Source organism: Lissotriton helveticus, chromosome 3_1 (assembly GCF_964261635.1).
Source record: "Lissotriton helveticus chromosome 3_1, aLisHel1.1, whole genome shotgun sequence".
Taxonomy (NCBI): Eukaryota; Metazoa; Chordata; class Amphibia; order Caudata; family Salamandridae; genus Lissotriton; species Lissotriton helveticus.
This window is the reverse complement of record NC_136061.1, coordinates 1,913,068,838-1,913,095,448: the sequence shown is the minus strand read 5'-3', so window position 1 is coordinate 1,913,095,448 and position 26,611 is coordinate 1,913,068,838. Positions and strand designations below refer to the sequence as shown.

The window sequence follows — 26,611 nt, the reverse complement described above, 5'->3', positions numbered from 1 at the left end:
ATAAATTATAGGATGTATGAATATCAGAAAAATCCATCAAGGAATCATCAGCGAAAAGCTTATCCGCAAAGATGGCAATCCATTCCTTCCAAAAGAGTGCTTTATTATTGATCATTAGGGATTGATTGTACCATAACGGGGTGAGAGAATGGAGACGTGCTTGAGAGAAGGAAGAGCGAAATATTGATAGTGCGAGCGCCCTTGAATGTTTAGGGGGTTGAGACAAACGAGTAGCAGTGAGAAAAGAGAAAGGCAAAAACTGAGCCAGTTCTATTGCACTCCGGCTGTGATAGGAAGAGGGAATGAATCTGCTAAAAGGGGCCATATTTGTTTTAAAGTAAAGGAGGAGTGAAAACGGATAAGGTTAGGAAAGTTGACATTCCCAAATTCTTTGGTTGCTGAAGGCGAGATTGAGGGATCCTAGACTTGCGATTATTCCATAAGAACCGAATGAGAATGCGATTGATGAGCGTAAAAAAGTAAACGGGAAGGGAAATGGGAAGCATTGAGAGATAGAAATTAACAATGGGGAGAAGCATCATTTTAATGGTTGCTAATCTCCCCCACCAAGATAAGAATAATGGAGACAAACGGTCTATAAGTGATGAAAGCTTAGAGAGAATATCTTTGTGATTAGATCTAATAGTTTCTTTAACATTATTAGCATAAAGGATGCCTAAACATTTAATATTCTTAGGGTTCCATTCAAAACCAGAACCTTGAAACATATGAGGGAGACAACATTTATTGAGGGGTAACACTTCAGATTTATCAATATTCAACTTATATCTGGAGACTAAGGAGTATTCGTGTAATAAGGTGAAAAGAGCAGGCAGAGATGTATTAGGTTTAGAGATATAAAGTAAAATATCGTCGGCATAAGCAGTGAATTTAATATCAATATTCTTATGTACAAAACCAGAATAAGATGTGGAGCATCGTATTTTTTCAAGAAAGGGTTCTAAAGCCAAAATAAAAAGAAGAGGGGATAGGGGACAGCCTTGTCTAGTGCCTCTATGCAGAGGAAAATAAGAAGATTGAACACCATTAACCCAGATGGAGGTAGAGGGAGCTGAGTATAATAAATGAATACATTTAATAATGTGAGGACTAAAACCATGCCAACGAAGAGCGCCGAACATAAAATCCCAGCTGACCCTATCAAATGCTTTTTCAGCATCAAGGGTGATAGCGGCAAGTGGAGAATTCATTTTAGAAGCAAGGTGGATAATATTAAGGAGAGTTCTAGAATTATCCGTGATGGATCTGCCCTTGACAAAACCAGATTGGTAAATGTTGATGAGGTCAGGAATAAAAACATTTAATCGGGAAGCTAAAATCTTTGCGTATATTTTGCAATCTGTATTAATTAATGAAATGGGCCGGTAATTTTTACAAAGAGAAGGATCTTTATCTTTCTTTGGGAGTAAACATAACATAGCTTGCGCAAAAAAAACTTTGGATTCCCCCATAGAAAGAAAATTTGTAATCAATGAGAATAGATGTGGTAATAAGATATTCTTGAAGTGAAAATAGAAATGAACAGTAAAAGCCATCAGGGCCAGGTGATTTATCTTTAGGTAAGAGAGTAATAGCATGAAAAATCTCTTTTTCAGAAATGGGTGCATCAAGGGAGGAGAAATCAACAACAGCATTTGGAGATTTGGGAATAGTTTGGAAAAAAGAGTGAATTTGAGCAGAGGATGGTGTCGATTCAGGTGTATATCAAGAGGAATAATACTGAACAAAGCATTCAAGGTTCTTATCATCAGTGGAATGACGGTTCCCATGAACATCAGTAATGACAGCTATTTTAGATTTCTGTTTCTTAATTTTGAGATAATTCGCAAGTGATTTACCGGCTTTGTTATGCCCACCGTACTTTTTTTAATTGAATTTAAGAAGATTATTACAGGCCGCAACCCAAGAATGTTTATTATTTTGAATTTTAGCTTTGACAAGGGAAGAAAGAGCATCTGCAGAATTGGAGGTATAAAAAAGATGCTCTAATTCCTTTATTTGTTTGAGGATAAGGGAAGAGTTAGAAAGGGCTTGTTTCTTCTTACGAGACACAAAGTCGATAATATAACCTCTAGACGCTGTTTTAAAAGCATCCCAAATGAAATGAAATTGAGTGGCCGAATTGAGGTTATTTTGGAAAATTTCCTCCATGAAAAGAGTGAATTATTCATTAAATTGGGAAACTAGAAGAAGGGAATTGTTGAAGCGCTAACGCCGGGAACTGCGGGTAGGAGGAGGGAGGTCAATATCAAGGATAACGGGGGCATGATCTGAAATAAGGATAGAGCCAATTTCAGAGTTAGTCATAAATTGGAAGGTGTGCTGAGTGAGAAAAATGTAATCTATGCGGGAGTGCGATGCATGTACGGGATAAAAAAAGGAAAATTACAAAGTATCAGGGTGGGATATCCTTCAGGAGTCAATTAGGCCTCTGGAGGATATAGCTTTGTAAAAGGACTTTTGCATCTTGTTGGGAATAAATCTAGTTTGAGACTTGCGATCCAGAAAAGGATCCATTAGTTGATTGCAGTCGCCACCAACAATTAAATCAGCAGAAGCATGCGAGGAGAGAAGCATAGAGAAATCATTCCAGAAAGTTAAATCTACACCAGTAGGACCATAAACATTACAGAAGGATAAGTTCGTATTATTAACCACTACATCCAAAAACAACCATCTACCATTTGTATCTGAAAACTCATTTTTTAACTGAATAGATAACAATTTATGAAACAAAATTATAACACCATTTTTGTTGTTTACTGAAGAGGAACAGAACCTTTCGCCCACCCATTGTTTGCGTAGAGAAGACAAATCTTTAAGGGAGAGGTGGGTTTCTTGCAACAGAGCAACTTGACATTTCAGTCTTGCTAAATGAGATAAGACCCGCTGTTTCTTGACAGGGTTGCAGAGTCCTTTAACATTCCAGGAAATGACACGAAGACCGTTCATCTCTGGAAGTCACAGAAAAATAGGCAAGAAAATAGGAAAGAAGAAGTGTAGAATAATAGGAATAGGCAAGAGATAAAAAGTAGAGATGAAAGAAGAAAGGCTACTGGAAAGAAAGTAACAAATGAGACACTGGAACCCAAAACCGCCCTAGAGAACAAGAAAGGAGTGAGTAATTTGTAGATAAGTTGAGAAGACAGAGGAGAATCAGGATATGAATAGCAAATGGAAAAGGATATGAAAGGAGCAGGATCAGATGAAAATTGCCTTAGAAAAAGAGGAGAGCATTATCAGAAGAGGGAAATCCAGAAAAGAGGAAGAAAAGGAATAGAGAGAGAAGGATTAGAGGTAATGAGCAGAAGAGGGGAGATAAAGAAAGGAGTGGGAGACCAAAACTCCCAAGAGATAAAGTGAAAAAAAAGTTGACAACAAGCCGAGTAGCTTTAGCCATTGAAGACAAATAAACGAAGGACAATGAAGTGGGAAGGGAAGCAGCGAAGAACAAGACGACCGCACGAGCAGAAAAGAAAATCAAATATATGGTCACTTAAACAGCAATTACAGAGAGAAAAGAGAAAAATAAAGAGGTCGAAAGACCAAACGTAACCAAGTAAGACAAGTGAAGGGAACTTACCAAACAATTGGGAGGGAGGGGCAGCATAACGAAATGCACAGTACAGACATTGGAGCAGCACAGAAAATGGAATGAACAACAAGAACTACGAAGAGGGAACCTGTAAAACAAGACGAGAAGAACAGGAACAGCATTACCACAGGGGACAAGATACAGAACAATATAAGACAACGAACATGAAAACAGAAAAGTTAAGGTTTGCTGAGTTCCATGGATTCCTCCTTATGGGTGTGGATGAACTTCCGAAGGTCCGCCGGATCGTTGAATCTAAAAGTTCTTTCTTTGTAGGTCACTTTGTAAAAACAAGGATGGATAAGCCCATAACGGGCATTCATTGAGCTAAGAGCAGGTCTCAATGTCCAGAAACTCCTTTTGCCGCGCAGCAGTTGGTTTAGAAACGTCTTGAGTGAGGAAAACTTTATGTCTAGACCAAAGTAACTGCTTGTGTTGTTTAGCAGAGTGAAGCATAGACATAAAGTCTGAATAGAGAAGGAAATAAGCAATGATACCTCTGGATTTTGAGGTGGAGGAAGAGTTCCTTGGTCCAAGACGATGAGCCCTTTGAATATTAACATCCAAGTGCTTAGGGATGCCAGTAATAGGAAGGACTTGAGTCTTCAAAAATTGGATGATGTCAGACCCCTCCGAGCCCTCCGGAATACCATAACTGCGTAAATTATTACGCCGATTGCGATTTTCCGAATCCTCAGAGGTTTTTTAAGCTGGTCAACTTCCTTGGTAACGCTGGCAACCCTAGCTACAACATCTTGAGCATCACTGACTTTTTGCTCTGCATCAGATAGTCTTGTATCCAAACTAGACCATTTATCATCAAGTCTCTGAAGAGTAGTAGTGGTGTCAGTCATGAAAGGGCGTATAAGACATAATTCCTCCATAATATCCTCCAGCATAACAAGAAGTGGAGACTTTGACGGATATGGAGGGTCTTTTTTAAGGCGTTTAACAGTAGCAGCAGAGTCTTTACGTGTAGAGGCAGCGCCATGAGCCTTAGAAGTATGTGAGGGTTCCATTGTGATACAAAAGCACAAAACACCAGCAGGACCAAATTGTTATGACAAACAGGAGCTATGAAAAGACCGCCGGCACGCGGGTCAATATAGGACTAGCAAAGGAGGCAGCAACCGTTGAGGTGAGGAGCCAATAGAAGCGAATTAAAATGGAAGCATGAACTCAACAAAATGTAAGGCCCAGCTGGAGAGATAGAGCAATACCTCTATTTGGTCATGAGAGTATGTAACAGTACCTGGTAAACAAGTCATAAGGGAGTAGGAACCATGACGCAGCTGTGAACCTGAGGTAATTGAAAAATCCCGACACAGGAGCGAATGAAGCTTCACATAAGAAGTAGTAATCCCAGCAAACAGAAGGGAAAAGTTCCAGCAGAAATAGCGTCAATAAGGCAAGCCATGGAATAAAACAGCAGCAAGGAGAGAAAAGAAGAAAAAAAACGCTGCGTGAGGAAAACAAAATGGCGGCCGTTATCGAGTGAGGAGCAATTCAGCCAAAAATTAGATGAAAAACGGCATGCTGTGCCCTAAAAGCATACCCATATGTGGAGGGGTGTCTCCGAATGCAAAATCAGCCGTTTTGGTGATGAAACGCTGACGTAAAACAAGCCCTTCTTTAACAAGCGCTGCTCGACAGCGCGGAGCTCGTCAGGGTGCGGCCATCTCGTTTTGCCGCGTCGCGCGCTCCCTGTCTCAGATTTTTTGACAGCTAAATTTGAGATGTGTTGGGGATGAAATAAATCCTGTTGAATTTATGATGCCTTCCCAGGTGTTCTCACAAAGTTTATGAATATAATTGTCATGGGTGGTGTAAACCTCTCGATTTAGCAGCTACAGTGGGGTGGAGTTCTTTATGGGCCTCTTTAATCTGCAACTGGACAGATAAAAGCTCATAATTAACACCTAAAGGAAGAAAGAAAGATGGGTCGATGAAAAGGGAAAGTAAGGTGTACACATGGATTAATGAGTGGGTGAAATGATGAGTGTATGAGTGGGTGAGAGGATGGGTGGATGACTGGGTGAAAGGATGGGTATGTGAAAGGATGAGTGGGTGATGGGATAAATGGATTTGTTAAATGATGGATAGGTGGGTGAAAGTATTGATGGGTGAAAGAATGGATATAGGAGTGGGGAAAGTATGAGTAGAATGTTAGGGAAATGGTTCAGTAGATGAGTAGGTGAACGGATGGGTGGGTGCATGGATTGCAGAGTAAATGGAAATCTGACCTGAGAGGATGGATGAATGAAGGGATGGATGAGTGAGTGAAAGGATATCAGAGTAAATGGAAATCTGAGAAGATGGACAGATGGGGGGATGGGTGGGTGGGTGGAACGGATGGTAGAGTAAATAGAAATCTATGGCTGTATGGATGAAAGGATTACGGAGTACATGGAATTCTGATAATGGATGATTTGATGGGTGAAAGGATGGCAGAGTAAATGGAAATTTGGGAGAATGGATGGATGACTGGATGAAAGGATGTCACAGTAAATTGAAATCTGGCAAGAAACCGAAATTTGAGAGAATGGGTAGATGGCAAAGTAAATAAAAAGCTGAGAGCATGGGTGGATAATGAATGAATGGGTAAATGAACAAAAGGATCAATTGATAGTTGAAAGGCTTAATTGATGTTTGTGTAAGTCAAATGATAGATGTATGTAAGGATGGATGGAATAATGCATGCATAGAGGGATGAATGACCATATGGATTGATGGATGGATGCATGGAGTTGCCAAGGGATGGAGGAAATCGTGAAATAAGAAATAAAGGAAAAAAAATTATTCGAAGACAGAATTTAAAGGTGAAATGGTGGATATCAGAGGGTGGACAGATGGGTGAAAGAATGAATTAATAGATGCTGCTTGCTTGGAAGAGACAAGGGAACTCTCCTCTGGAGGTGTGTGGTCACTTGCTTTGCTAGCTTGGTGCCATTAGAGCTTTGGTTCAAAGTTGAGGGTTTTTTAATGTTCTGGCTACTCCCTCGATAATGGTAATATCGTTACTTCAACCAGACGTACTTGGGAATTCACATTTTGAAGCATCTATTTCCTTCTTATTGTACGAGTCATAGTTAAATTAAATATATGTATCGTAAAACATGTTTTGCAAGGATATGTAAATGTTTTCGTTCAGATGAAAGTAAGCAATAATTAGATAAATAGTACCAAAATCTTATTTTATCGAGCAACGGATTTCTCAAGTGAGTGGGTCATTGCTAATACCAGTAGTTATCTTCGGATTATTCCATTAACGTTGATAGTTTGGCGATTACTTTGTCTTCAATCAGAGGTTCCAGTAATAACACGACTGCATGCGTAGTAAAGCAAAAATAGATATCTGTCAGAAATAACAGGCTATGCTGTCTGCTAATCACCTACCATTAATTTAGGCTTATTGTCAGTCAGTTTTCAAATATTATTTTGCCGTTTTACAGGTGCAGTCTATTTTTATATGTTTTGCTTTTTTGTATTGAGTAGAGGTGTTCGTTTTCCTCGTTGCATTACTGTCTGCACTTCATCTCAGTAAATTGAATGTTTACGTGTATGTATGCTTCGTTAACTCTAATCAGGCTGCATGGGGCTGACTTTGGGGCTTTCTTGTATATATTAATTTTGTTAAATTTTTTCTTCTGGGTTTGTTGTGTTGAAATAAGTTCTGGCACTACTAAAGCTGCCTGTAGAGGGTGTAAAACGATACAGTCCTTATAAAACATAATGTGTCAGCTGGGCATAATTTATTTTCTTCAGAAATGCCAATGTATTAAAAAGAAGTAGGATACTTTGACAAAGAAGTGGATTTGGTGATAACCCTTCCATGATACTTATAATACAGGTTAACAGTTTATTCCCTACATATCCTTAGATTTCTCTGAGCTCCTTCCTCATCGCCTGGCAATCTTGTAACCCCTGATGCCAGTCAATGAGTCCACCTTCCGCAGGACCCTTGATTGCCAAAATCCTGCTTAAGTTGGGACTTTCACCTAACAAGTTCCTTGGGATCCCATCAATGGCTTCTGTGTTGCAAAGCAACTCCCCTCGCTTTTCACAGAGGTGGGACCTCAGGAGTCTACCGAAAGCTTCCAGGTACCAGACACATCTATCTCAGTCCAGAGAATCTGTCTATTATGGCCCCCTTACGACCACCATGTGGTTGAAAATCATCCATCTTACAATTTTCACAGTTGTGATTCTGCCTCAGATGTGGGTCCCACCAAATTAGTAAGGGCCCTGAAACAGAAGAGAAGAGCTAGAAGCTGTCCACGTTATTGGTTATTAATCTGGGCACTAGCTTTAGCCCATTGCTAAGTAAATGGAGGTGTCCAAGTCACTGTCCGTATCGTCTGGGTCTTTTATTTGTCCTAAGACTGAATGTTATGGGCAAATCCTTCAAGTCCAGGTAGTTGCTCGTCACCATAGTTGCACAGTAAATCCATGAAACTCCTGGACATGGCTAGATCTAGTATATTCCATTGATATATTATACTTTCGACAACCCATTTTCTGACCCTGTACAGCTCTTAACTGCCTTTTGTTTAGGTTTGCACTATACAAATACCACATACATACAGACAAACAAACATGAATACTCACATACATACAAGAAAAAGCCATAACAGAAGGTATAAGTATGCTGGTGTGGCATAGCATGGTGTCTTACTGAAATGGGTTTAGAATAATACCTACTGTTTTATTATGGCTCCAGCCTACTGAAACTATTCAAACTCTGCCCTGTACGTTCGGCTGAAAACAAATCAATATTAACACATTTCCCAAGCAATACTTAATTTTGACTGCAAGAACTATTGATTACTTATATTTCTAAGGATTCCATTTACTTCTACCTGTTCACAAGCATGCTTCTCGAATGTATTGTGTTTTTTTAAATACCTCTATATTTTTCTTTTCTGTATAAAATAAAAAAATGTGTGGAATGCTTTGTTCCGTACATCAGGATTATTACACCTAAACAGCATAATTAGATGCAATTGTTGTACCACTTGAAAATCGAAAAGAGCGAAGCCACGTCAAACAAACCATCACATAAACACATCAGGGTTTGAGTATACAGGGTTAGTGAATGGCATACAAGTTTGAGTCAAAACTTACAAGATAAATATAGAGCCATATTTGTAAAGTTTGTGGCACGGTCGGGTGCAGCAAGTGACCTTGCTGGGGTGCCCTGCGTCACAGGTAACGACAGGAATGTGCCAGTATTATTCAAATCCTGTGCATTCCCATCCTTTTCCCTTGCCATTTTGACAACCTAGCACCAACGCAGGCACGCTTGCATATGGTACATGGATGCCTGTTTTGTAGGCAGGATTGTTTTTGTGCAGGAAGGGGCACCTTACTGCATAAAAACAATCCTGAGAGGCTTTTTCCTCTTTCTATGTGTGCTGCAGAATGCATAGAAAGAGGACATGATGAGGAGAAAGAAAGATATTTCTCCTCGTTATGCCTCTCCTGGGAGGCGTATCTTTGTGGCGCATTCCCAGGTTTACAAGGTCTTGTAAAGCTGGTAATGTGTCAAAAACCATGGGAGTTGCTTGAGAACACCCACGCAAAGCCAAAGGAACACCTATCCAGGGCATAATAAATCAACGCAGCAATTTGTGATGCATTGCATTACTCCAGAGTTTTGGAGCCACTCAAAGCCACGTAAAAAGGCTTTGCATGGCTTAAAAAATCTGACTTACGGTTTGTGTTGCACTTGCACCACATTGCGTGGTGCAAGTGTGGTGCAAACCGGGTCATAAATATGCCCCAATGTGAGCTCCTGAGAGATTAGAAGAGCCAATTGGCGTACAGAACTTATTTGTGAGACCCTTACCCAATGAGTGGAGTCATTTAATTAGTTCAGCCCCACTGAAGAAATGCCACATAAACATTTCCTCTGGTTTAATATCATCAGGATGGTGTCTTTCTTCGACGGAAGACTCACAGGATCGTATCCCATTCTCCTATAGCAGTTCCCACCCTTAACTGGCGATATAGGTGCGTCAGAATATTAACCCCCGGAGGCGTAGCCCACTTCACCAACGCCTTCAGCCAGACATCCACCTCGGATACCCTCAATGCCTTCCAGTTCCTTACAATATGGCATTTACCTATCAATATGGCCAGATCTATAAACTTAGAGGTGGCCTTCGTGTTCAACAGTCTACTAAATAGGCCCAAGAAGCAGGTCGCCATAGTGAGCGGTAATCTTCTACCTGTTATGTCAATTATATTCTGTACCAGAAATGACCACTGTGTTTGGATAGGAGAACATTACCACAATATGTGAAAAATGTGCGCTTATTGCTCTGCATCTAGGGCACCTATCCGGAGTCCCCGGGACATTTTGGACAAATGTGCGGGAGCAAGGTACGAGTAATGCAGGTAATTCTCGTATTGGTGGTATGGTAATCACAATCAGCAGCCCAAATGAAAACCCTCAGTTATATGGAGGGATTTACCCTCTAAACTCTGGAAAGGGTTACAAGCTAATTGATGTTAAAAAAGGGGCAATTTTGAGTTGCAGTAAGTTTATTGTATAGTTAGTTAAAACCATTACATGGTATTTGTAAATCATGTCTACTTAACTTTCAATTCTAAATATGAAAAATCTCCTTACAAATAAAATGCATAAAAACAACAATACATAGTAAAGATTACCACATAGATAAAGGTACTGGATGTCAGCTGCCCTAGCCTGACATTAAAGAAACTAAAAGCAGTACGTTATAGGGACCACTCATACGGTGCCATTAGTTTTTATCAGTACACGCTAAAAGAGCCATGCCATCATCCATGAACTATATAAAACGTGCTACCAGCACTGGTGGGTCCTCTTTTAGGCTAAAATGACGGCTTGCAAATGGCTGTGAATGTGATACTGTAGGAGTAATGGTTCAACCATTTCCTCTGCTGAGGGAGTAGTGCAGAACATGTGCCCAATTCATGTGCCAGAGATTCTACTTTATAGTTGGATAACCTGCCTTCTACAAGACCCACGGCTAAAAATTAGCAATTTCTATTTAATATACACGGAAGTGGAGCATAGGTACAGCTATGTGAAAAAACATTCCTAGCTGTTAATAACGAGCTATGCATGGTATATTTCTCTTGCTAAAAGGTGTTTCTGATATTCCGTGAAGGAAATCGCTTTATATTGTCTGTTAACAAGGGCTTTAAAGAATGCTTTCGTGGTAGATGGATCCCAGCCCTAGACTACTGATGGTCTACGGAGCATTAGATCTAAAAGAATTATCTTTCTTTGGTGTGCCAAAGTCTAGCAAATGTTGCCTTTCATAATAAAGCTTTGAAAGTACTCCTTTTGAGCAGGCCTTAGGGAACGGCAGCATATGAAAGCTGCTTTCAATCCTCTGGATTGCTTCAGTAGTTTGGATTTTAATGTGGTTTGTGCCAGTGAGACATTGTCCCTGAAACAAAATGGTTTAGCAGTCCCAAACCCTGCATCCCAGAGTTTGCGACAGCTACATCTCCTTTTCTGCTGTGCTCACCTTATTTTGCGATTTGGAAAATGGGTTTAGAAATTCATATCGAATTGCACCTTGGAAACGGCTGGTTAATGGTATTTGGTTCAATTTGCCAGTCGGTAATATATGTGTGAAAGGTGTGCTGCAAGCAGCCCCATGCAATACTTCAAGGCTTTATTCAAATGATCAAGCTCAGGCCACATGGAGTATTACCAGGAGCAGCTTGTGCAGGTAAGAGTGGTGAGGCCGTGGCGGGTGGTGGGGGGATTGGATTCGACAAACGATGCTGAGGGGAAATTAAATATATAATTCATTTTCCCTCGACGTCTGTCAAAATCTCCCCACCTGGCCCGCTCTTACCTGCATGGGCCGTGGCTGAGTATGACACTTGTCGCAAACAACGGTTGCAATTTGTGACCAGTATTTTTGCAACCGATGTGGAAATTCGTGGACTGACCTATGAACTATTATGACAGTTCATAGAATTGTGAATTGCAGTAGACTGCAATCCCACCTTCTTCATTCATAGTGGAAACAATCGCCCTGATGGTGGCCTCCAAGGTTCAGCAGATCACCATGTCTGTGATTGTGTTTAAATAAAGAAAACATTTTTTGTAATACAACCCGTTTTCCTCATAGGAAACAGGACTGTGTTTGAAAAAAAGTTTTCGGAGAGAGTTACTAGTGGTCCCTTAGACTACCTCCTACTCTAGTTGAAACAATTATCAACATTCACGTAGGGAAAGGGTACAAACTGGACCCCTTCACTTTTGCGAATGGGTTACCACCCCAGCTTGGTTTGTGATCAGAATACCAGTCACACACCCTTGACATACATTACTGTTGTAATCTATTGGTCTCTTCCTCCTTTAAGTCCCCCCCTTCCTTCCTGCCTCCTTGGTATTGTCCTCCGATTGTCCCAACATTCTATCTCTGCCTCCAGTGGGGTTGTGGAGAGTGTTCTGAGGGTCTGGGAAGCAGTTCTGTTACTGCCTTGGTGGTGCACTCAATAAAACTTGAAGTAATCTTACCTGCCTTTGACTTTGTAACACTGGCGACGAGCACTGCGTGGGGGCAGCTACACCACCATTCCCAGCTGTTCACAGCGGTGTCCAGTTCCCAAACAGAAGTGGAGAGGATTTCATGACAGTCGCTGGCATATAGTCATGGTGAAGTCGTTGCGGTGGACTCTCACCATTCTATGCTCCGTGTCCTGTCGCAGCGGTATCCAGTTTCCATGAAGAAGTAAAGAGGAGTTCATGACGTGTGCGCTGGCTGAGTGGGTACATCGTGGTGATGAAGTCAATGCTGTGGACTCTCACCATTCTGTGTTCCGTGCCCTGGGTGCCAACGTTTGCAAGCAGCCTGTGTCGGTTCCTGAGGATTACTGTGAAACAGCCTATGCGTATATTATCAGAGTGAGTGCTCTACTGGGTGCGTGGTGCCTCTATATGACTGGTTGTTCAGCACTCACTATTCCCTGAGGTGAGCGATCTCCTTTTCGAGTGTTGGCGCGTCCATCTGGAGGATTTCAGTTATTGTCAACACGGCGGTTCTGTGGGCGGTGATTCCTGTTGGCGGAGCTCGTTCTGGGCGCTGTTGTCATCTGGTGAGGAGAGGTGCTGGCCGTTGACGAGTGGAGATTCCTGTGCATTCAGGCGGAGATTCCTTGTGACGAGGAGTTTGTCGACTCACATTGCTGGGAATCCTATTACCTCCTCTAGTTTGCCTGAAGCGCTTTGTGGAATTTTTATGTGGTCGGATCGGCATTCCCTGCCGTCACCCTGTAACTCTCTCTCAGCATCTGATGAGCGCCTCGTGTGGCTTAGTATTCCAGTCAGCATTTTCTTTCAGCTTGACTGAAATAGCTGTGTTTCTCATCCACACTTTCGTCATAAACTCACTGAAGTAATTTCTTTGACAAGAGCTGTGTTTCTGTCGTGGTGCACGCGGGTGGGCACAGCTTATACAATACTACCTGTTAACTCCATTGAAATTGTTTAAATTCTGCACGCTGATAGGCACAGCCAATCTATTTTGCCCAAATGTTGTCATATTCTCTGAAGGATTTTCAGGACAAGGATTTGTTCTATTCCAGTCCCTATGCACTCTGATGGGCACAGCTTATCTTATACTGCCTGTCAACACCAGTGAAGTTGTTGGTATTGCTGCACGCTGATAGGCACAGCTAATATTATTTCCTAAAATTACACGCTGATGGGCACAGCTTAATTTACAATGCCTGTCAACGTCACTGATGTTCTCTATGCTACGGCACGCTGATAGGCACAGCTAACGCTATTCAGCCTATTTTGCTCTAAAAGTGTTTCAAGGTGACACGCTGATAGGCACTGCTATTCTTAATATTCGGAGTGTTTTATCCATAAGAAAAATATTCAGTGGAGACCACCTTATATTAATACACCATGGCTGCGCTAAACATGGCATTGCCTCCGCCCTTTCTAAATGAAGAAAGAGATCCTACTATATCATGGGAGGACTGGAGAGTAATATTTGAATCATACTTGATAGCGATAGGGGGAGAAACATTTTCGAATTTCAGGAAGCAGCACATCTTACTGCATAATCTATTATTATTATTATTATTATTATTATTATTAAAATTATTTATAACGCGCACTATCACCATCGGTTTCTTGGCGCTCATTGACAAGTAGCGTGGGCCAGAGGCAGGAGGTTTAGTCATATGCGGCTTGGAAGAGCAGGGTTTTTAAAAGTCTGCGAAAGCAGTCATACTTTGGACAGAGACGGAGAGAAGGTGGAAGGGAGTTCCAAGTGGAGGGAGCCAGGACGGAGAAACTCAGGCCACCGTGCTTCTTCCTTTTAAATCTGGGGACCTCAAGGAAGTTTAATGAGGCTGAGCGAAGAGCTCTAGTAGGGATGTGACGGGACAAGGCCGAAGTAATGAAAGCGGGGGCTGCATCCGAAAGGGCCTTAAAGGTAGTGCATGCCAATTTAAAAGTGCAGCGTTTCGAAACAGGAAGCCAATGTAGACTGTGGAGGAGGGGCGTGACGTGCTGGTGTTTGGGCTGGTGGAAAATCAGGCGGGCGGCCTGATTCTGCACCAGCTGCAGTCGTTGGAGGTGGCATGCAGGAATTCCTGCATAAAGAATGTTGGCATAATCGAGCCTGGAGGTGATGAACGCAATGACAACTTGGGTCAGGGCCTCTTTGCTGAGAAACCTGCTGATCTTACGGATCCGCCTGAGGTGGAAGAAGCAGGCAGAAGTGACCGCGTTGATATGCGGTCTCATTGAAAGATCTTCAGAGATGATCACCCCCAGGCTTTTGACTGAGCTCACAGGGGAGGGTGCTGGCCCCAAGGATGTTGGCCAGAAAGTAGAATTCCAAGGTTGATTGGGGCCTCCTACCAAGACGAGCTCAGTCTAGGAGTTAAAGGCCGAAAGTCTTATAATAACTTAGAAGGTCCTGTCACAGAGGTTGAAGAAGGAAGTGAAGGAGATTTCAACGTTTACCTAGCTACAATGTACAAACTGGAGAAACATTTTGGAAAAGCTGGAAATGTGGTGCTGGAAAGGCACTACTTCTTTACCAGAGTTCAAGGTAAAAGTGAGAAAATTAAACCTTATATTGCAGGTTTAAAAGGGTTATTCAACACATGCGAGTTTGAAGGGTTAACTCAATCCCTCACCTGAGACCAATTGGTCAGATGCACAAACAACCACAAAATTCAAGAAAAATTATTAACGGGCAACCCTGATCTAAAACAAGCTATAGAAATCGCTTTAAGCATTGAACACACAGCAGTGTATAAAATAAATAAACGTAAGCGCTGAGTCCAAATGTCATGAAGTAAATACCATTAACAAACAAGAATTGTCAAAGGAAAAAGAATTGAAACAGAAAAACCCAATGAGTACTAATTCTAAAATTAAATGTTATAAGTGCGGTAACACAGTGCATTTAGCAAATAATCCTTCGTGTCCAGCGAGAAATGTAACGTGCCACAAATGTGGAAGGAGAGGACACCTAGCCAGAGTATGCCATGACAACAATTCAAGGAAGGTCTCTTTGATAGAAGCAGAACCCATACCTGAAGAGACCAAGTTGGTGTTCCAAGTAGAAAACAATGATAACATGGTCAACTTTCCGGAATGCACTGTCACACTGGACAATAAATTGGTCAGAGTCTTCGCCGACTCATGCTCTCCTTATACCTTTCTAGACAGTAAGATGTTTGAAGCGTTGTTTCCCAACAAATTAAGCACTTTCGCAGAAGCAGACATTAAACCCAGAGGATATGGAGGAGATCCCATTTCCCTGTTAGGTATGACCACTATGAGAATTGAATATAAGGGTAGAAGCACAGAAGGCAAAATCTATGTATCTGAAAAAGGATCCAATTTGCTTCGGTGGAAGCATCAAAAAGACCTAGGTATGAAACTTGATCCCAATAGTTATGATCAAGTTCTCTTAGTAGATAGATCAGTTTGTGGCCAAGCTATCTGCGAAGAATTTCCTGAAGTATTTACCAATAAATTAGGTCTACCCAAAGATTTCCAGCATTGCATAAAACTTAAAGACAAAGCCAAAGCCATTACCCAGAAGGTGAGGCCTATCCCACATTTAATACATGAACCCCTACAGAAAGAGATAAAGAGACTGCTAGAGTTGGGGGTCATAGAACCTATAGAAAGTTCCCAATGGTTATCTCCCATTGTATTTATGTCCAAAGCTGCCAGCAAGGAAGTCAGACTTTGCATTGATCTTAGGGACCTGAATAAAAATATTTGGGTAAATAGGCACCCGCTACCCAGAATACATGAAAGTCCTCACTCTCATTAAAGATGCCAGTCATTTCAGTGTCCTCGATTTATTGGCCACATATCACCAAGTAGAGTTACATCCTGATTGCCGACACCTTACCTCATTCATTACACCCTTATGAGCATTCCAATATCTCCGAATGCCCTTTGGATTAGCATCAGCTGCGGCTGCTTTTCAAGGAATCGTGCAGCATGTGTTCAAAAACATTCCGGGAACACTGTTTTCAGGATGAAATCTTAATTTTTGGCAGAGACACTCAGGAGCACAATGACAGGTTAAGGAACACATTACAAAAGTTGAGCCAAGTGGGTCTGACCTTAAAAAAGGATAAATGCCAAATAGGAGTAAACTCAGTAGAATACCTAGGGCATAGTATTTCCAGTGAAGGAATAAAATCCAAAATGAATCTGGTTGCAGCTATCCTCAAATCAGCTGCTCCCACCAATGTAGAGGAATTGAAATCCTTTTTAGGACTAACAGAATATTATTCAAAATTCATTCAGAACTATGCGAGCAAGGTGGAGCCGTTGTGTAACCTTCTCAAGGCCAAACAACCATTTTAATGGAATGAAAACTGCCAAACAGCATTTTTGGAAATTAAAACATGCATTACCAAAGCTCCTTTTCTAAGTAGGTTTGATCCCACCAAAAATACCTATCTGTCCACAGATGCCAGCAATAAAGGGTTGGGGGCCAGTCTTACTCAAAAGATGGGGAACACAGAACAAGTAATAGCCTTTGCCTCCAGATCATTAAAAGGTTCCGAACAACGCTACTCAGTAATTGAGAAAGAGGCTTTGGCTTGTTTTTGGGCTGTTAACCATTTAAAACATTTTTTGTGGGGGATACCTTTTACTATTAAAGCTGATCACATACCTCTCACCTATGTATTTACAACCAAAGGTTCCACCAGATTGACACCCAGAATAGCTAAATGGATGATAGGACTGGAAGGATTCAATTTCATAGTTGAATATGTACTGGGAAGAAACAATGTGATAGCTGATTTTCTGTCTCGTGCTCCCCTTAATATTGACTGCAGCACAAAAGAAGAAGAAAATGATGTAGTAGTACTAGAAGTAACTGGGTTGGAAAAAAAAGAATAGGAAAACCATGAAAGACTTTACAGTACGGCTGTAGCCCTAAAAGAACTTATCAGAAAGGTGTAGCCAGACCAAAGGAACACGTTATCAGAACCTGTTAATACATTTTGGGAAGTGAGATTCGAACTAAGTGTAATCAACGATACTATCTATCAAGGAGAAAAAAATGTATCCCTGAAGGAATGAGCGAAAAATTATTAGGCTAGTGCACATAGGACACCTAGGACGGAGTTTGACAAAAAGCAAAGCAAGGGAAGAATACTGGTGGCTGGGTATGGACAGTATGGTGGAAAATGTTGTCCAGAATTGTATAGACTGTGCCAAAAGTGACAAAACACTGTCAGTAAGAAAACCTCAGTTGCCGCCTGTTCAAGTTCCGAACCGTCCATGGTCCAAACTGGCGTTAGACATTATTGGACCTTTAAATCTCAGACAAGCAAGTGAACGTTTCATCCTGGTTCTTATAGATTATCACTCGAGGTGGGTGGTAACCAAATGGGTAAACCTCATTGGTACCAAAAATCTTATCCAATTTTTGAAAGACACCTTCTATGAAGAGGGTATACCGGATTCCATTGTAACAGACAATGGGGTCCAATTGCCTTCAGACTTAATGAAAAACTTTCTTGCTGATCTACGAATTACCCATCTTAAGACTGTATTGTATTGTCCCAGAGCAAATGGGTTAGTAGAACGAATGAATAGGGTCATTAAAGAATGTCTACAAAGAGCAGAAGCCACCATGTAGCTGTGAAACAAGCCTTGCAAGAAATGATATGGGCCTACAGAACAGCACCCAACACTGTCACACGTATTTCACCTTTTATATCCCTAAAAGGAAAAAAACACAAAACCAACCTCACAGCAGGGTGGCTGTATAAGGCATACAAGTGCAAGATAGACAGGTCAGACAACACAAAAAATATTGAAACCCAACAAGAGAAATGCAAAATGAGATATGACTATAGCAAAAATGTCAAGGCGCTCTCATTCAAACCAGGAGAATGGGTTCGCATAGACTTGCCACTGGGTAGAAATAAAAGTAATTCCCGGTTTTCCGAACCCGTCAAAATTACAGGAGTAGGAAGAAATGTTGTCCACCTGGAAAATGGACAAACGTGGGGAATGGACAGAGTGGTCAAAAGCAACCATCCTCAAATGGGGGGAGGAGTAGTTAAAGCATCGCCTACTAACTTTGACCCAGTTCGTAGATCATCAAGGAACACCAGTTGCCCTTCATGGCACAAAGACTATAATATTGGTTACATTTTTTTCTATATCTGTTTTGGTACTAGTACCTTATTACCTTTAGCCTTGATTTTTCCTCCTACCTATCTCCTTGTCTTTCTGTGTTTGTTTTTAGCTCCTTCCCAGGGAAATGTGTTGTAATCTATTGGTCTCTTCCTCCTTTATTTCCCTCTTCCTTCCTGCCTCCTTGGTATTGTCCTCCGATTGTCCCAACATTCTATCTCTACCTCCAGTGGGGATGGAGAGTGTTCTGAGGGACTGGGAAGCCGTTCTGTTACTGCCTTAGTGGTGTACTCATTAAAACTTGAAGTAATCTTACCTGCCTTTGACTTCGTAACAATTACCTATTACCCAGTGCTAGAGTGCTTGCTCTTTAAAACCTGGTAGAATATATCTACATCTGTTAAATGAATCACTTCAAACTGGAAATATGCAAGTTTATCATCTGTTAATGTTTGGTGGGCCCTTATATTTTTTCTTCAACGTGGCCACTATTCACTATTATGTACCCATAAGGATTCTTCCATGCTTGTCTCTACCATTTGGTATACTCCAGACTCTTACATTAATAACTCTTTTATTTAATTTTTTAAATAATTTTTATTGGATTTTTTATCCCATTTTATGCACGGAAGGTAAAATAGAAAACAAAGGATATTACATGAAGCATGTTGAGCTGCAAGGAAACAAAAAGCAGAAACAAAGAATACAAACAATTTCCCTTATATCCAGTCTGTGACTGGGGCCATATCTTAATGCCAGTAGGCCTCTTTTTCCGACACTTGGTCCTATATAAAGCCAATTCCAGATTGTACATTGATCAGAGGCGAGCACGCCATGAGGAAAAAGAAGGGGGAACAAGACTAATCCAGTCATTCGTGACACATGCGCGCACTAGCGCCATACAAATGAATGCAAAGCATTTCCTAAACTCAGAAAATGTATTAAAGCATACATCTGAAGTAACACCTATCAAAACCAGTTCCCCGGTTATAGTTACCGGTGTACCTAACAATAATCCTCAAAATTTTCCAATAGACAGAAGTAAGTCGGCTAATATTGGGCAAGGAAAAAACATGTGGACAGCGTCAGCAGCAACTTCACCACATCTGCTACAAGTAATCCCAACCGTTGTTCCCCATTTAGATATCTTTCCGGGCGTATAATACAGATCATATAAAGCCATGTAATGTTGGGTGCGCATCCTTCCTGTCATCAGAACCCTGTTTGCTAAGCTTATTGATTCCTCCATATGGACTATGTTGATACCCAATTTTGTTGCCCATTTATTTTGGTAGTGCTCTAGATCATCAGGAAGTGATAGAATAAGTATGCATAGTATTGACCTATCGGTGTTTTTCTAGACATGCTCTTAATAAGAGGGATTCTCCTCAATTGGAATTCCACCTGGGGGCCTAAAGTATTAAGATAGCTACAGATCTGTAAAAACTTAAACAAATCGTGTTTTGGCAATCCAAATTTATTTTGTAGCTCAGCAAAAGAGGCGAAGTGTCCATCTTGCAATAGACCACCCAGGCACTGAATTCCATTGAAGCGCCACCTATTAGTGATTGAATCACGAAATATTAAAGGCAGAATATCTGGTGCTGCAAACGGTGTATTTGCACTGATCTATGAAAGGCCAAGCTGGCGCTTAACACATCTCCATACAGCATATGCTGATTTCAGGGTCTTGAATTTAGTTTTTTTGAAGTAGCTGGGTTCTATAATTTTGACTAAACAATCCCTGCATGCCTCCCTCAGTCCAAATTCGTAAATTGAGGGAGAATGACACAGCAAGATACGGGCCCTGTCACCTATCACCAGTGGGTTAATAAACTGCGAGACGGACGCCAAATAATAAAACATAAAGTGCGGTATACCCCAGCCACCCCGATCTTTCGGCAGAATCATGTTTTTATATGCCCGTCTTTGTAGCATGTAGCCCCACAGAAATCTTACTGACATACTTTCTAACGGTTTAAAACAGCTAAGAGGGAACTCAAGCGTATAGTTCGGAACATATTAAGAAGCTTGGGTAATACCGTCATTTTTAAAACATTGGCTCGCCCATAAAGAGATAAATGAAGATGATCTATTCCCTCCAATATTGAATTGGCTTTTTTCAGAACCGTATTTATATTTAGATCAGGGATATTAGAGAGAGGAAGTGAGATTTTAATACCTAAATAGGTAACTTCTGTAACAGTTCTAATATTCAACGGGGGGTCCTGACCAACAATGAAAATTTGAGTCTTAGAGATATTCAGCTTGTACCCTGAAAAGGATCCGAACTGGGCTGCTAGATCCTCTATCGCTGGCACCGCCCTATTGATATCCGTAGTTACCTCGACAATATCATCCGCGTAAGCGAGAGCACAATTTCCATACCTAGATCTTTAAGCCAATGCCTATTATTCCAGGGTATGTGTGTCTCCTGTAAACACAATAAATCCACCTTCATAGAATACAGAATTTGGGCCGCTATCCCTCTTTTCTTTTTGTCATTCAGCCCACAGATATTCCAGAAGCAAACCCTTAATTTAGCCATTATCATCAACCAGATAGCTTCCTAAAACTAATATGTGATACATGTGATAAATGAGAGCTTCTCTTGGCACAATTATTAACACAGCTATATCAACATATGCATTGAAAAACATTTAATTGACACATTATAACCTTTCCTTGCCCTTGAAAAAACTACGCTGCTCTTTCTTGCCCCTACCCCCCTAACATCCCCCACAAGCCACCCTCACCCACCCAGACACCCACCTAAAAGTGGCAGAGGGACTGGATAGTCCCATTAGGTGATGGAAAGAGCCCGTCGCACCTGACCCTTTGACAGCAAAAAGAAAAAAACAGAAGAAACCCAAAGTGAAAACGCACAAAACAGAAAAACAAAAGGAGATCTATAAATATATGATAGAATTATCGCTACCCTACATAGTAGCCAAAAACTCCTTGGCACTGATCTCTGACATCAAAAAATGTGTTTTCTCTTTGTGTATAATCTTGAGTTTAGAGGGATTAAGTAGATATGCCTGTGCGCCTTTGGCTTGGAACAATGGTATAAGTTGACGAAGTTGCCATCTCTGCTGCACTGTAGCCTGACAATAATCAGGTCAAACAAAAAGTTCAACCCCCTTCCCCTTTCTCTTGTGATCAGGCCTAGCTAGGTCATACAGGGCTTCGCGTGACAGAAAGTTATTTAGACAAATTAGTATTGCTCTAGGCTTAACAACTGTAGTCCCTTTAACGTTCTTCTGCCGAAAAGGGAATCGGTGAGCCCTCTGCAGTTCTATTTCCCATTGCCACTGGGTCAGCTCTGGGAAAGCTTCTGTAAATAGTCCGGTGATGAACTGGGGAATATCACTTCCTTCGCTCCCTTCCGGAATGCCCAAAACGTGCAGATTATTTCTCCTGGATCTGTTCTCTAAATCAATTAGTTTCCAATTGATATCCTCACGCAATGAGGCTAGGGGAGAGATATCAGTTTGATGCTGCACCATTTCATCTTCAATTGCAGAGATTCTTCCTCCTGCCTCCCCTACCCTGGAAGGCACTTCATTACAAGTCTTAACAACACGATGGACCATATTTTGGCGTTTGCGAACCGCCCCTTGCGTTCGCAAGTTCTCCGCCTTCGTCTCCACCCTATGCTGTAAAATTGCTTGATAGATAGTAATTAACGTGACTTCGGGCTCTTTAAATCCTTCCGAAAAATCCCTGGCCCTGATAGATTCATCAAAGGGTATGCCAGAGTGGCCCAGTATAGGGATCCTTCATTCTCAGGTCCATTCTCGGAGGTGAATTGGGCTTATCTCTAGACTCAATAATTTTACGTACAGTATTCTCTTCTTTGCCCCATTCTTCCCTCCTTAACGGAGTGATATCATCATCCTCTGGTAGCGCCGAGCTCGTATGGCTAGTCAAACTTCTGTCATCCGGCCAATCCCCCTCCAGGCTTTTGGTCTCCAAGGCATTGGAGAGATCTGATATGGAGTCAAATTTGCAGGCAGAGTCAATGGAATCCGCATCGCCAATTAATTCAGTTAATTCATTTGATCCTGCATTCACTCCTTTCTTAGTTACTATACTTGAATCTCCAGGGCCCCCAGCGCCTTCAGAACATTTATCTAGTTTGCCTGGGTTTGCCGACAAAGCAATAATTGGTTTTGAGCTAGCAGACTGGTGGGCTGTGACCCCTCCTGGTAAGGCACTTGTATTAGTGTCCTCAGCAATGCAGCTTATATTATTTAACGCCGGTGCGACAGGGGTCTCTAATTCCTTTGCCGGAACCAGGGCTATAGACGTCTCAACTTCAGTCCGTAAAGGGGGTGCAATATAACCCAATTGCGTTGCATTTTCCATAACAGCAGTAGAACCAACAGTAGGACTCGCACTAGCGCTCTGAAAATGTTTATACCAGCCAAAGGTTGATTCCTACCTTTAGGTTGAGTCCTTTTTTTAAAGATTCCTGGAAGTTTGGGGATCCCTCCAGCTTCGTCCAGCTTTCCGATAGTGGACAAGGGAATAGATGGTGACCCCTGCAAATGCGTTAAAGGATGACAAGCGCTACTGCTACCACTAGCGCTATCAGTAGCGCCAACGGCAGGACCCCCGCCATGCGTGTCAAGTACACCAGGTGCACCTCCTGTGGCGGCGGCGGCCGCCCGAGTCTTTGGTCCTTTCGCCGAGCTATTAGCGTTCTTGGACGCCATCGAAGCAAGATGTGTCTGGCCCCCGGGCCAGTCCAGGCTTTTGGAGTAACCCGTTGGTCGCTCACGAGCCGCTGATGCCGTATCCGTGAGGTGAGAGGCGGCAGCAAACCTCCACCGTCTGCCGCCCATAAGTGGGATACGCTCTCGCAGAGAATATGGGAGACGCCAGCCACAGCGATGTAACCGGCGGTATAACCGGACACCATCAAATAACATAGCCAAGCATCGCTGTAACGAAAGAATGCCAGTAATCCATCTGTTCTCGACACAAGCTGTCAGGTAAGGCAGGCATGGTTATCAGCGAGAGGCATTCAGTGCCTACTCACTCGGACACACCAGCATCTGCCATCTTGCCCCTCGTAAAGCAAAAGAGCAGTTCTACAAAATATTATAGGCATTATAATACATTAGGGTTATTACTTTAATAACTCTAATGTATTATAATGCCTATAATATTTTGTGTTTCTATTTATTATAGTAGCCCTTCTATGTTCTATGTTTTTATTTAGGTTATTAGTCATCATAATATATGACTTTGTAAATGATAGTTCTTATTCTTATGAAGTATTTACCGGGATTTTACTCCTTACAGCTGTGGCACTATTTTTTGTATGTTATCTATTATTTGGAATGATAAAAAAATCAATAAAACTTTTTTGAACTGATGATTGTTGGGTAACTAGATGTGCACGTCATCACCTCACAAACAATTCTTCTAAGATGTGCTTGAAAGCTATAATTACTGAAGTGCCTATACTGCAGTGTGGACTGGTAGCTTTGGCATGAATGCATCCTTACTTGGCAATCAATTTTCTAGCTTGAGTTAATATTTCTACTTCTGACTTTTGCACCGGCTGTTCATCAGGACCTCCAGTAGAGTAGCCACTGTATGAGGAGGCTTAGACTCTATTCTGTAACACACATCTGTGTTTCAGAGGTTTCAACTTGGCAACCAAGATATGCATTCCACACTTGTTCAATAGTGTAAATTGCAAGGGCTGAGATGTAGAGGTGAGCCTATCACCTCTTTCATAGAGGCTCTACAGGTAATCTCTTTAAAAGCAGACACTTCCTGCCCTAGGTTTACCATAGGTTTCAGAGAAACTGCATTCTGGGAAGTGGTGCATGCAACACCATGAAAAATGCCAAAGACATGATAAACCTTCAGCTCTTGAAAGGCTGACGTTTTGGATATATGTATATACATGGGTGTGTTTATACATGCACGTACATGCAAGCACACTGCTGCTGCTGCTGAACATATTTTACCAGTTTGCCTTTTAACAACTTTATTAACATGTTATCAAAGCTAAGACGAGGTTAAAAGGTTTTATTACATCCATGCAAAACATTAGAAGATAAGTGTGTAATGACTTTTAAGTCATTACATTGCAAAAATCACATTAAAATGGTTCCAGAAATATTAGAGTGCGATATAAACATTGGGTGATCTACAGAATTTCATCAGCATCATTAGTGCCATTGGAAGAGGATGATATATCACACATTGTAGAACTGCATAAAACAACTGGCACACTGGGAATACCCCTGGCACCTGGGGGTCTTCTATCCAGACATATCTGTCTGGAGCACAGGACCTATACTTGGGCTTCAACTGCAACAACAGCAAGGTGATGGATTGGAGCAGGGTCAAGGCTGATTTCCATATGGTTGGATCAAAACTGAGGTGGCAGGGTGGATGAAAAATGATGGATTGGGATGCGGTCCCGAGCGATCGCCAGTGCCTGAGTTAAAATACAGCATTCCAACCATTGGTTTGTTTTTTTATGCCCTATGTGTGACAGGTATGCCCAGATATGGGTCCCTTGCTCACTGGTCCACTGGAATCAACCTCGCTGATGAGCTCATAATAAGGGCAAACATGGTCCTAGGTTGCTTGTGTTCTGGTTCAGGGAGGATCTGGCCTAACAGTGGGGGTAGGACTTTTCAACAGTAGCAGACTTAAGGCTGATTTGCATATTGCTGGGCCCAAACTGAGGTGGCATGGTGGGCCAAAATTGATGATTGGGGTGCGGCCCAAATAATCGCAAGTGGCTAAGAATAATTCAAGCATGCCATCGTTCGCTTTGTTTTTTGATGCCCTAGGTGTGACGGGTATGCCCAGACGTGGGACCCCTGCACACTGTGCCACTGGAATAAAGCTATACTTCGCTGATGAGCCCTTTCTAAGAGGAAAACTGGTCCTGGGCTGCTTGTGTTCTGGTTTAGGGAGGATCTGGCGTGGCAGTACAGGCTGGACTGTTCAACCGGAGCAGGGAGAGGGATGATTTGCATATGACTTGGTCCAAACTGAGGTGGCATGTTGAGCAAAAAACAATTCATTGGGACTCGTCCTGCGCAATCGCCAGTGGCTGAGATTAATTCAAACATTTCATCCATTATTTTGTTTTTTGATGCCCTAGGTGTGACAGGTAATTCCAGACATGGGTCCCATGCTCACTGTGCCACTAGAATCAAGCTATATCAGGCTGATGCGCCCATAATAAGGACAAAACCAATCCTGGGTTGCTTGGGTTCCAGTTCAGGTAGGACCTCGCCTGGCAGTTTGGGCTCGACTGTTCCCATTGGAGCAGGGTCAAAGTTAATTTTTAAATGGCTGTAGCCAAACTGAGGTGGCATGTTGGTTGAAAAACGATGGATTGGAATGTAGGCCGATTAATCACCAGTGGTTGAGATTAATCCAAGCATTCCATTCCCCTGATCTAGCACAACCAGATGTCCATGAGTGAAATTTTGTGCTTTTAATTGAATTTCTCTGGTTCTTATGATTGGAGTTTTATTGCTCTGGTATCGTTTTATTTATTGAAATTTAGTTTGATTTTCTACGTTGTTTTTTAATATTTCTGTTGTTGTGTGTTCACTTTATTACTGTTTGTGTGATGCATAAATACTTTACACAGTGCCTCTAAGTTAAGCCTGACTGTTGTGTACCAAGATACCGAAGGTTGAACAACTGGTTAATTTAATGACTTTTGAGGTTCACCCTGACAAGGATTGTGGTTCTTGCTTGAGTAGGGTTTCCACCCCTCCCTCAATGAATTACCCAAATTCTTACAACTTTTATCACTCTTTCACATTATGAACCAAAGTCTGATGACATAATTGAACATGCCCCTCACTGCCATTGTTTCCTGTTTCAAATTACTGCGAGATTAACAAAGATCTTGAGTTTCTGCATATTGCTGCTCACTGGATTTGAAGATCTTCTAACCTGAGTAATGTCTATAACACCAATTTTTTGCATAGGTCGATGTTGGATGGATGCACTAGAAATTGCCCTGCGTTGCTCCAGTCTCTTCAGGCTCAGTTCATCTAAACAAGCTAAGGATGTAGATCTGAACTACGTGCCAGATGCTTCTCATGCTGGCTGGTATAACCTTCTGCATGAGCAGGACCTCTTCCAGTAAGTTTCTCTTTTTCTCTTGTTTTAATTATATCCATCTCACTGTGAAATTTAGAGTACTCGAGATTCTTTATGGCACACAAATAATAAACAAATTATAGACCTGTGCTAAAGAACCAATTTACCACATTTTGTAAGTCAACTTTCGGAGTGCAGAACAACGACATGACAGTTTTCAATGACTGTGG

General features: G+C 41.7%; 1 protein-coding gene across 2 annotated transcripts in view; it reads left to right on the top strand.

Moving 5' to 3' along the window:
- OSBPL5 (oxysterol binding protein like 5) overlaps positions 1-26,611 on the top strand; it is a 970,364-nt gene that overhangs the window by 666,023 nt on the left and 277,730 nt on the right. For both annotated transcript variants that reach the window (XM_078682923.1, XM_078682922.1), the window contains one exon: positions 26,267-26,423. In XM_078682923.1, coding sequence (XP_078539049.1) covers positions 26,267-26,423 — 157 coding nt within the window. The remainder of the gene's footprint in view (positions 1-26,266; positions 26,424-26,611) is intronic.